This window comes from Pseudorca crassidens, chromosome 7, assembly GCF_039906515.1.
Source record: "Pseudorca crassidens isolate mPseCra1 chromosome 7, mPseCra1.hap1, whole genome shotgun sequence".
In the NCBI taxonomy this organism is placed as follows: Eukaryota; Metazoa; Chordata; class Mammalia; order Artiodactyla; family Delphinidae; genus Pseudorca; species Pseudorca crassidens.
Window position 1 is genome coordinate 40875420 of NC_090302.1, and position 11252 is coordinate 40886671.

The 11252-nt window shown below is 43.1% G+C and overlaps 1 protein-coding gene across 8 annotated transcripts in view; it reads right to left on the bottom strand.

Moving 5' to 3' along the window:
* TLE4 (TLE family member 4, transcriptional corepressor) overlaps window positions 1-11014 on the bottom strand; it is a 154822-nt gene extending 143808 nt beyond the window's left edge. For 4 of the 8 annotated variants that reach the window (XM_067744101.1, XM_067744100.1, XM_067744097.1 and 1 more), the window contains exons 1-4: window positions 10093-11014; window positions 9173-9270; window positions 8019-8082; window positions 6781-6825 (exon numbers count right to left, since the gene is read on the bottom strand). In XM_067744101.1, the coding sequence (XP_067600202.1) occupies window positions 6781-6825; window positions 8019-8082; window positions 9173-9270; window positions 10093-10137 (252 nt within the window). In that variant the 5' untranslated portion in view covers window positions 10138-11014. Of the gene's footprint in view, window positions 1-6780; window positions 6826-8018; window positions 8083-9172; window positions 9271-9565; window positions 9676-10092 lie in introns of those variants that run through there. The other 4 variants (XM_067744104.1, XM_067744102.1, XM_067744099.1 and 1 more) reach the window with 1 other exon arrangement.
* Between the last annotated feature and the right edge of the window lie 238 nt (window positions 11015-11252).

The following is an 11252-nucleotide window of genomic DNA, read 5'->3' on the forward strand; positions in this document are numbered from 1 at the left end:
TGTCCCCCTGGACGGAGTACTGTCACACACGGCAGCTCTCTGAGGAAAGGTGGGCTCAGTGGTAGAGAAACCAGCAAAAGCTTGGCATAAATGCTGGGTCAAGGCCAACGAAAACAGAGAGGGCATACAGATTTGTGTTGATGAATGCCAGCCAAATCCCTCTTTACAGATAGAAAGCAGCTACCACTGACAGCTGTTGCTAAGGCAGAGTCAAAACGACTCTAATTTTCACTTCTGACTAAAACTTCTCAGGCCCGTCCCCCTTAGAGTGAGTAATTTGGTGAGCTCTGTTTGCAGTGAACTTCCTCTGAACAAGTCAAGTCCTAAGTCTCGCAACCCATCATTATCAGTATAAATACTCAGTTGCCCACACCTACACGTGCTGCCTCCAGCTTTTCTCCCACAGCCCAGCTCACAAAACTGATCCTAACTTAGCCACAGGACCACTGGATCCGCCACCGCAGCTAAAGAGCTAGAGTTTTTTAAGAGGAGGTATGGGGAGGGATCAAGGGAAAATACCTTCTAAAAATCACATCCCTTTCACTGGCTCTGCAGTGTCATGTCAAATAAAAATGTTCTCACTAAAAACAAACACAAATTACTTCTCAATACACATTTGAAACACTTAATTCCCAAATGACTTTATCTATTCTATAGTACAAAAAGAAAAAGAAAAAAAAAAAAGAAGTAAAATTCTAGGAAAGACAAAACGAAGAATGTGAGAACAATGGGCCAGTGCCTGCACTATCTCGGCTTCACCAAGGCTGGAACTGCACCTAAAAAGATGCATCTTACCCCTCAGTCCACTAGGCCAACCCGGCTCAAAATGATATTATTCAGGATACAAAGAATTTTGCCCAGCAAATAAAATAAGCTAAACAAAAATAAGCAATATCCAGTAGGGATTAAGGGGCAGTGAGAAAGGAAATATCCCTTTGTTTGAATGCTGCAAAGAAAGCCTTTTAACAGTATAAGCAAAACATTTGCCTTCATTTAAAAGTTTGAGTTGTGTGCAATTTCCTGCATCTAAGAACCTCTTTCTGAACTACAAAGAGGCCACAAAACATCACATTTTCCCCTCCCAGCTTCCCCCTTCAAAAACCCACAAGACGGTGATTAACAAACAGCCCGTTGTCTTCAGGCACAGTTTTAAAAGCCACAAGGAAAAGATAAAAGTTAAATGGAAAAGCAAGTTTGTAAACAAATGAGAAATAGGTTACCCAGGGAGGAAGTAAATTCATCTTGATAAACAAGCAGCTCTCCTCGCCCCATTTGTGGGAGACTCCAAGTGAAAGCGACCCTCGCCCTCTTGCCCACTGACAGTAGTATGGATGGAGAGTCCTGGGCCAAGCCTTCTGGCCCTGACTCTAGGCAGAGCTGCAGGGGTCTGGGTATAAGCCTGAAGTTCAGTGGCTCAAGGACAAACCCAAGCACTAGCCCAGCCTCCCAGGGGCTCTCCACTCCAGAAATGAGCTGGGGCCTGAATCTCCAACCCAGGGCAGACCCATCTCCCAGCAAACACCCTCCCAGGCAAATTCATCTGTCCACTACCTAATAACTGTATCACCTTGCGCAGATCTGATTCTGTTTAATCATCCTTTGATGGGACATAATCCCTTTCTTAGGATCTTTGTGAGAATTAAAGAATGTTGGCAATGGGCCCAGATCAGTGGTAAGCACAACCCAGATATGTAATAAACATTTACGTCCACTGAAAGGAAATTCCAATTCCACTCAACGAACACTGCTTCAGGTGAAAAATCTTCAGGTATTCTACAAAACCTCAGAAAGAAAATTAAGAACCCAACATGCGAGAAGAGAAAAAGGGGAAACCCACGTGATCCAGAAAATGCTCCTAATTATGCACATGCCCTGACAGGTTAAACTTCCTCCTCCAGATCCGCTTCTCCTGAAGGTCCTGTGACATGTAAAATGACAGCTCCGTGGGTCCCGCTCAAGCCACTGCCCCTTGGTATCAACTGTCCTAATGCTAGAACCTCTGTTTTGGAAAAAAATTAATTAAAATCTACATATATCTAGACTTACAAAATAGGACTTAAGTTGGCCCTCATCCCAAAATGTTCAAATCAGAGAGGCAGGGGAAAATTTACCACCAATAACCTCCATTTGGTTAATTACAGAATACTATTGAAGGATAAGTAATCTTAAATTAGAAAGGGTGGCTTTAAACCTTAATGAAAAACAAATAAAAACACAACCCCCTCCCCATGCTCTAATTGTATCTGGAGTTTTTTGCACAATCATCAAGATTTCACTTGTAATCTCTCTTTGAGAATTTCCAGTCCAGCAGTGTCCACCACCGTTCAGCCCCTCTAGATTATTATTTCCTAATTTTATACAACAAAAGAAAGTTCTGTCAGCAAAATTTTCACTGGTTTATTAGTTACTTTCAGCTAGAACTTCCCACCTTCGATAATTCACTTTCATCATCACACAAGAGTTCAATCACATCCATTCCTGAAAAAAATAGTCACTGCCTAAGAATACAAGTCACCTTTTTGCCTATCTTCTCAAACACCTACTCCTACATCTACTCCTCCATAGCCAAGCATATACCATCTAAGACAAGAGATGTCTAAGAAATTAGTAATGCTCCAAAAAAAAGTTTTCTTATGGGAAATCTGGTCTAAACACAACTCTAAACAAATTGACTTCCACTGCAAGCACTGTCCCCAAATAAATTTACTGCACCCTAGAATCAAGTACACTCAAGGCTGGAATGCCATGCCAGTCGTATATTACTTCAACCTCAATAAATCTCTTTTTACTCTCCAAATCCTCGGCTGCTTTCTGAAATAGTTCACCAACCTAATTAACAACAGCTTCCTCTGCAACTGTGGCCTTGATTTCACTTATTTACACATTAACTGGAGCCTCCTTTTGGCCAATCCAGTCTATTCTCTGTACCATGCCGAGCCTTTTATCTGCCCTGGACAGCATTTTCTCCAGCAGATGAAGTAGATGCCGATTGATTTGCTGTCGAGCATGGTAAATTAATAGCAACAAATTGCTGAGGGCCCCTCTCGCTGCTCCACCATGCTTCGGCAGTTTTGCTTTATTTGCTCCATGATGGGCAGCAGTCGGCCTCTTCAAGTCAATTTCTTCTTAACAACCTGCAATACTTTTCAATGGTGAAAATAGAGCTGTTCCTTGTAAGTCAGAAATCAATATCCTATTGCCCTTAGAAAATGCTAAACAAGCAGTATTGGCAATCCACTTGGTACTAGAGGGTATCAGATATAATGCAAATCCATACTGCTTCCCTCCCTGCAGTTATTACAGTTTGCTAAAAGGTTCCTAATGTCATTTATCATCATTTACCATCGACCAGAGAGGCTATGATTATGATATCCTGTCAGTTGGCAAGGCCCTTTCATTTCTATTCAATTAATATTTTAGCAGCACTTAAATGGTTGTGGCCCAAGTCTCATAATAAAATTTACATGGCTTGTAGTGAAACAGGAGTTCTCTTGCTCTGAGTTGAAAAAAAATAATAATTGTATACGTACACTTATAGGTCGAATTTGCATACCCATTGTTCCTAATCTACAACCAATATTCGCTTTTTAAAGTGGTAACTGCCGCTGCCAGATTAAATCAAATTAAATCAGGGCAGTCTTCTTTAATTACAGCATTACGAGTGAAGGATGGGAACAAGCAGCACTTAGCGATGTTATCAACTGCATGCATCACCCTGCTCTGCCCACGGTCACTGACCCATTTAGAAGCCACACTATAGTTATAAAGAACAATCAGCAGAGGGGAAAAAAAAAAAAGTAACAACTAAACCACGGGCCACCTGTCCCATCCAAAACAAAAAACAAAAAAACCCAACTTAGATGGAAATCCTTAAGGAATAAAGGCCAATGTTCTTTCATTTTAAAAAATCCCATTATGAAGATATCACAATGAAACGCGTGCCATTTCTAACCATGTCCCATTTGTCATCTTCACTTTCATGCTAGAACTTAAGACAGTGGCAAAGCATTAATTCACTTTATAGTCTAGAACACTCCACTTTAACCTTTCTGGGTTTTTCCCCAGCTTTATCTGCTCAGCTCTATCGATCCTACTAAAGATTATCAGAAATTATATTCATATTTTATGCTCTAATTCCATGTCATGTCACTGAGTTCCCCTTTAAAAAAAAATCAACTAATTCTACCAGACTAATGCTATTTACTCAGTTACCAAAATTTAAATTAATTATGTTCTCAAACATAATTGTTAAAAATTGGCAACATTATGCAGGCTTAATTAAGATTAAATCCAATTTACTGAATGTACTTTAATTGGTACTAATTACATTAGCTTTCATTTCAGAATGACAAATTCCCCATAGGTTTCACTTTATAGTCCTCTAACAGAACCAGCACAGGGTGACTGACAACGAGTATCATACAGAAAGGGGAGGGACCATGATACTGGACCCCCCCCAGCCTGCCTGTCACTGCTCTGTGCTTCTGTCCTTTTATCAATTTGCTAAGTCACAGAGTCATGACTCCATCACAGCCATCATTTTCTGTTCCAATGAAAAATTTCTCTAAAAATAAATACTCTGTGGCAGGCAGCAGCCAAGAACAGAAGCATTAACCAAAAAATACACAAAGGTTTCAAATATCAGGGCCACCAATTACTAGGGTACTTCCAAGGACTCCGGGGACTCCTACTCTTGAACCCTTCAGAGACACAAATCTAATAAGTGAATAAGCCTAACCTGATCTTGAGAACTAGGCCCAATTATGCCGCAGGGCAACTTCCCTGCATTATTGCTGCTTTCCATTATGAGGGTATCCAGCAAGTGCATCTGGAAGAGAGGCCAAGAGGAACCAAGGCTGTCTGCCTAGGAAAACAAATAAAGACAGATATGCCTCTGTGCTTAAGGGGGGAAAGAAAGAAAATATAATAAGTAGGTGGTTTGCAGGGCTGTCTGTATTTCATAATGTGATAAACTGCCCTCAGGATTCTTGATATGATTGAATTTAAAAGCAAGAGAAAAAAAGGGAAAATGTACTCCATTCTCAATTTCAAATGGATGGCATTTGAGGCCAGCTGGACAAGAAGATGACAGAATTACAGAAGTATAAAATGTGTAAAATTAAGGGATATCACATACCGTCCCCTGCCCCCTAAAAGAAATACATACAAGCTCTGTGTCTCTGAGAACTGTAAACAGTATAAGGAGATCTGAAAACTAAGTGGTTATGGTTAAATAATAAGATACAGGAGAAGAAATAAAGGGACATTAATCATCTGGTCCAATCTTTAAAAAGACACTAATTAGTATTGGGTGGTGGATGAAGACAAAAAAAAAAAAAAAGACATGTACAAGATCCAGACCTAAAATGACATGTATTGAGGATAATTAACAAACAATATCTCTCATGTAATTTATTCCTATAAGGTAGAACTAAGGGGAGCCCATCCATAAGTTTGATGGATTTTGTTTAAGCAGGAGGTATTTACATTACTTATCTAAACAGAAATGGCAAGGATGCCAAAATAAGAATTTTAACATGCGGCCAATGATACTATAATGTTAATACTGACATAACCAAATAGCACATGAAGTAAAAAAAGTATCTGAAATAAAGTCCTCAGTGTGACGACTCCTTTTTTTGTTTTTCCAACTTTTTGTTTTCAAATACTGTCTGATTGCTTTTACTATCTAACTGTCATCTTTTAAAGATCTGAGTATGTTTCAGGTATGTGATAATTAACCATATCCAAAAAGGAATCCATAAGTAGTAAGAGCCTAATAATATGTGATCATTTCATATTTTTTAAACTTAGAAGGTAATGACATCCACCATGAGTATAAATAAGAGATGAAAAGCACTAAGTTTTCCCTCATCTTTTCCCAGCAGGTAAACACATAAACACAACTATTCTGAAATGGTTGATAAGACAGATCTGAAGCACTTTCACTAGATGACTAAAAATAAATGCCTCCTAGAGGGATTATTATTGCCAAACAATATTTATACATATATGCTATTTTTCCTTCTAGGAAACTTAAACCAAACCATTTTATTCAGTCTCCTGCAAAAAAAAGTCTGGTTCAGTCATACCTCTCAACGCTTTCTGACTAATCATTATCTTTTTTCTTTCTTTTTTCTTCCTTTGGGCTGAACTAACTGCTAGATTTCAAGACCCAAGACCCAGTGTTGAACCTTATCACATCCTCCTATCAGGCTCATGTATTCTGTACAAATTCTGGAAGGAACAGTTACAGTTCCTGGTAAAACCCAAGTAAGTAGCCTCAGGGGACCAGTACAAGGAATTTACATCAATTTCTTTTGTAGCTCCACAGATTTCATTTTGATCCTCCCAGCTCACCCTCTATCCATTCTTTCACACCAATCCAAGGAAAACTCCACACAATTTACAATTTTACTTCTTAATATTTTCCAAAAAAAGCTTTCATAAGACAAGTTTGCAATGCCCAAAATACATAAATTCTTTCAAAAGAAAAAAACATATTTTAAAACTTTAGCATCCTGCTTTTGAAAGTGTACAAAGTTTAATATGCATTCACTTTATATCACATTCTTAAATGATTAAAATGAGGATAATATGCAAAAAAGATGGGGAACCACACCTGAAAATATAGCATTCTCTCCAGTACATGGTCTTGTAAAATACAGGTAGCCACAAAAAAATGTGCAGAATAAAACTGCAAAACATACAATTTCCTTTCTAAAGTGCACAGTATTACTGACTGTCATTTAAAATGCTTATAAAGAAATGATAGCTTACCTGCTTGTGCATTTCTATATTCAATCCATAGGACATCTCATAATACTGTCAAAGAAAGAAAAGCAATTAATCTCATGCTTTTCATCAAACAATTTCCCTAGTTTGTTCAAAGAGTCCCCAAGCAAACCTAAAAGCCTCACCTAAACCAAAATATCCGTCCTATTAATGTTGCTACATCAGGAAGAACACTCTACCGCTATCTTTAGCCTAATAAACGAGAAGCCACCTTAACACGCAGAATCTAAGACAATAACTCACAAAACTAAGAAAATCAAGTTCAAACATAGCATTCTTAACATCTCCAGTGGTCTTTATACAACACAAGCAGATGACTCATGAAGGTGTGATGAAAATTTGGTACCCTATGGACTCCAATTCCTAGGCACAGCAGGCAAATAAATAACAAAAACAATGTGTCTCATACAAATGCTGACGCTTTGACAAGAACTGTTCAAAAAGGTGATGCTACTTCAGAGTTCCGTTTCTCATTTTTAGCATACTGTTCATGTTCATACATTCAAAGAAAAAAGGCTTGATAGGAAATGAATGAGTTACTCTGGAGCCTTTATGAACAAACATAAGAATACACTTGGTAATACTTCTGAAAAAGCAGATCTGAATGTTTTAAACATATAGTATAACTGGCATTACAGAAATTCTGGTAGAACAAATCAGTTATACAGGAGACTACAACACTCCTCAAACCAATGTAACACTATAGAAATTGAAAACACACAAATACACACACTAGGAACACACAGAGCGGCAGGAGGAGGGAGGGAAAATTTGAAAAGATGTCTGGTGTCTTTTCTTACCCATTATTCTTTAAAAGAAATAAAATACATTAAAATTTTAACAGTTTACTGAAAAATTATCTGGTTAAAATTGTTTGCAGCAAGAGCAATAAAACAACAAAGAAAACCACCAACACAAAAACATTTTGCCTGTGACTAAACAAAATGTCAATCAGGTTGTTGTTTTTTCAATCTGTAAAAACAAAGCACAGAAAATTATACCCCATGCAGCTAAAGTTTTTGAAAATTCAAATCAAAGCTGGTTGTCAGAGGCAAGTTATAACATCCTGGAATTACAGGTTGCTAATGGGCACATTCTCACAACTTTAACTGCACTAGCACTGTGACTGTGCTCTATCCTGCAGCCTGTAGCAATCTGAACGTATTCTTGCTTTGGTAGCCCAAACTAATAGGCACTTTGAATCTGTGATACAGTTTTCTTACCATCACATAATGCCGCTGCATCTCTGTCTTCTCACTGGCAAGTTTCTCACATTCCAGCTTCAGGCTGTTCAAGAAATAAGGAAATCTAAGTACAACGCAGATCTTGACTTACATCTTTCAAATACACACTCCCTCCTCTAAATCATCACCTACAAAACGCCAAATCAACTATCTTAAATACCACCCTCATTACTGAAAAACAGGCAGGAGAGAAAAGGGTGAGTGGAACCAGCCTGGGCTTGCCCTTTCAACAAGAATCAAACGTGGGGGTTTTGTTTGTTTTAAGAAAAAACCCTCTAGCCAATTTAACTCCATAATCTCATCCAGAAATGAATATTCACTAAATTCACTTAAGAACGAGGAAATAAACATCAGTAATGCCTATATTTCCAAACACTAATAAGTCCCCCAAACTGTCACAAGGGAGTTTTTTTCTTTAATGTTCCACGAAGAGATTAATAAAAATATGAATCAAGCATGTCTTGTGAACGATGTCTTATTTTTTTCCCTCCAAAACACAGAGACAAGTTGAATACCACCACCCAGGGGCAAGGCGTGAATGGGGCTCAGTGCCTTGTTTTGGTTCCAGCATTTATGAAGTAAGAATTACACGTCATTGAAAATCCAGCGAAAGAAAAATATTTCAAAGGCACTCTAAGGTCTAATGATTGTCTCTTAAGACGAAAACATCTTTTCAGCATATAAGTAATGAAATCGCCTACTTGGCGACTTCCCACGGTTCTGGGCTCTCAGTATTTCAGCGGAAGGGCAGAAAGAAATAAGAAGGAATCAAGCCCGCTGTAATTAATAAAGAACCAAGGAAGTCAAAAGGCCCCAGAACCTTCCCAACCTTCCATTCTCCTGGCCCCAATAAATCAATATCGAAAGTTTGGCCTCAGCGTTTTCCAAGTCTCCCCAGTTTCGATTGCTCGGCCTTTTTTTTTTTTAATTTACAGGAAAAGGACGAAACGCTTAATTTCTTTACACCTGCCTGAAGAAAAGAGGCCTTGACTTGCCTTTTTTGCCCACAAGGAAAGACGATAATACCTTTGTGGTGGCCAAAAAAAAAAAAAAAGGAGGGGGGCTGTGTGTGTATGTGGGGGGAAGACAAGAGCTAAGCAAATAGGAGGATCAGCTAAAGTCAATATCGTTACCTGTGGTATTGAGCCTGTAAAAACTGAAACTCTTCCTTAATCCGATCACAGGACTCGGAAATTGTAAATTTAAAGGGTTGAGCAGGCTGATGCGGTGCCTAAAGAACAACAATAAAATATTTGATTAGCCCACAGCACAAGCGAGGCGGAGAGATGTAGAGAAAACCACGCGGCGCTGGGGGAGGAGGAGGGGGGTCATGGCGCAGGCAGATTAAAACTCTCCTCCCGCCCCCTCCCCCGGCCGCACAGCCCGGCGGAAGCCGCTTGCGGGCTAGCCCCGGGCCCCCGCGTCCCCGTGCCCCCCCCGGACCCCGCAAGTTCGAGACCCCGCTCCCCTCCCACATCAACGGCGGGCGCCCAGGAGCCGGCGCGCCTCGCCCACTGTCTACCCACCCGGAATCGAAACTGGCCCGTCGGGGGGACGCGCGCCATGGCGTCGGGCCGCGGACAGGTCGGGGGAAGGGGCACGGCAGGCCGGCTGGCTCGCTGATCCCCGGGGCCCGCGGCGCGAGGGGCCGGCGTCCCGCACTCAGGAGCCGCCGCCGGACCCGCCGCGCCGCCGCCGAGGGCGTCCTCCCCGCCCCGGCACGGAGTCGCGCCTCCTCCATCGCTCGCCACCCCCCCCTCCAGGAGTCGCGGCGCGGGGACGGCAAACGGCTCCGCGCGGCTTCCAGGGGCTTCAAAGACAACAATAAGAAAATGGCTACAACTCAATTGCTTCTCCGCACCCCCTCTCCGAAAGTGCCCCAGTGCCCGGGAGGAGTGGAGGCGGAGGAGTGGCGGGCGACTCCCCGAGCGGGGCGCGGGGTTCGGGCCGACCTCCACGCCCCTCCGGCCAAAGACACAACTCGGCGCGCAGAAGGCGACGCGGAGAATCCCCCGGCGCCGGGCGAGCTAGCGCCCCCGCCGCCCGCACTCACCGGGTGTCTGGTCTGCGGGTACATCTTGCTCAGGTCGCGAATCATCCAAACCGATTTAGTTGGCTGCGCTGGGCAGAGGCGCGCGGCTCATTGGCTTTAATGGCCCCGAGAAGGAGGAGGCGAAAGCGGCGGTGGCGGAGGCGGCCGGCCGGGTCCGAGGGGCGGCTCGGGCGGTCCCGGCCCCCGCCGGGTCTCGCGTGACGCGGGCGGCAGAAACGCGCGGCGGCGGCGGCGGCGGCTGGGTGCGGGAAGCCGGGCCGCTCCGCATTCCCCGCGGGCGTCACTGGCCCGCCGCGGGCATTGTCCGGCGCGCGTCTCCCGCGGCAACGCTCCGACGTTCGCTCCGCCGAGGCGTGCCCGCCGAGCCCGGCGCCGCAGCCGCGCCGCTCACCCGGGCGGGGAGAGTGAGAGCTCCGCGCCCCAGCGCCCGCCGGCAGCGCCACCCGCTCGCTCGCTGGCTCGCTCGGCGTCCCACTCCAAACTTTTTTTATTTGCCTTTTAATTGGTTGTTATTCCTCCAAATGAATGATCTCTCTCTTCTTTCCTAAAAGCAAACACAAACTCCTTTGGTTCGGAAGAGGTCTCGGCGGTGCTTTTTGGTTTCTCTGGAGATTTTTTTTCACCTCACAGCAACGATCTTTTAAAAGGCACCTTTTAGCTTCTTTTACCACATCTCATTTCCTTATTTTTCTTCCTTCCTGTTTTCTCGTCTTTTTTTTAACCCCAAATTGAAGGGGATTATAAAAATAAAAGAGAGTGGAAGGCTTGCGGCTTTTTTTTTTTAATTCTCTCTCTTTTCAAACTCTGCGAACAGCACCTCAAAATAATATACAAGTGTGTGAGAGAGGGGAAAGAAAGCAGCCAACAGCTCAAACACCCGCTCAGAACAGCTCTAACAACACGCTCTGTGTAGGTGACTTCTTTGACCAAATTTAGCAGCGGCTAATCATTAACATTCTGATACATATTCACAACCGTCCGTGGAGGGACCGCGGAGCATCCCGGGAGATGTAGTCCACCCCCGGCGACCGCGGCTGAGGATTCGGCCAGATTGACTACAATCACCGGCCGGCCACGCGACCGCTCTGGGGCGATTTTCAAGCGCCCCGCCCACCCCGGCGCAGTAGGCGTCTCCAACAACCAATCAGAGATGGCTGAAC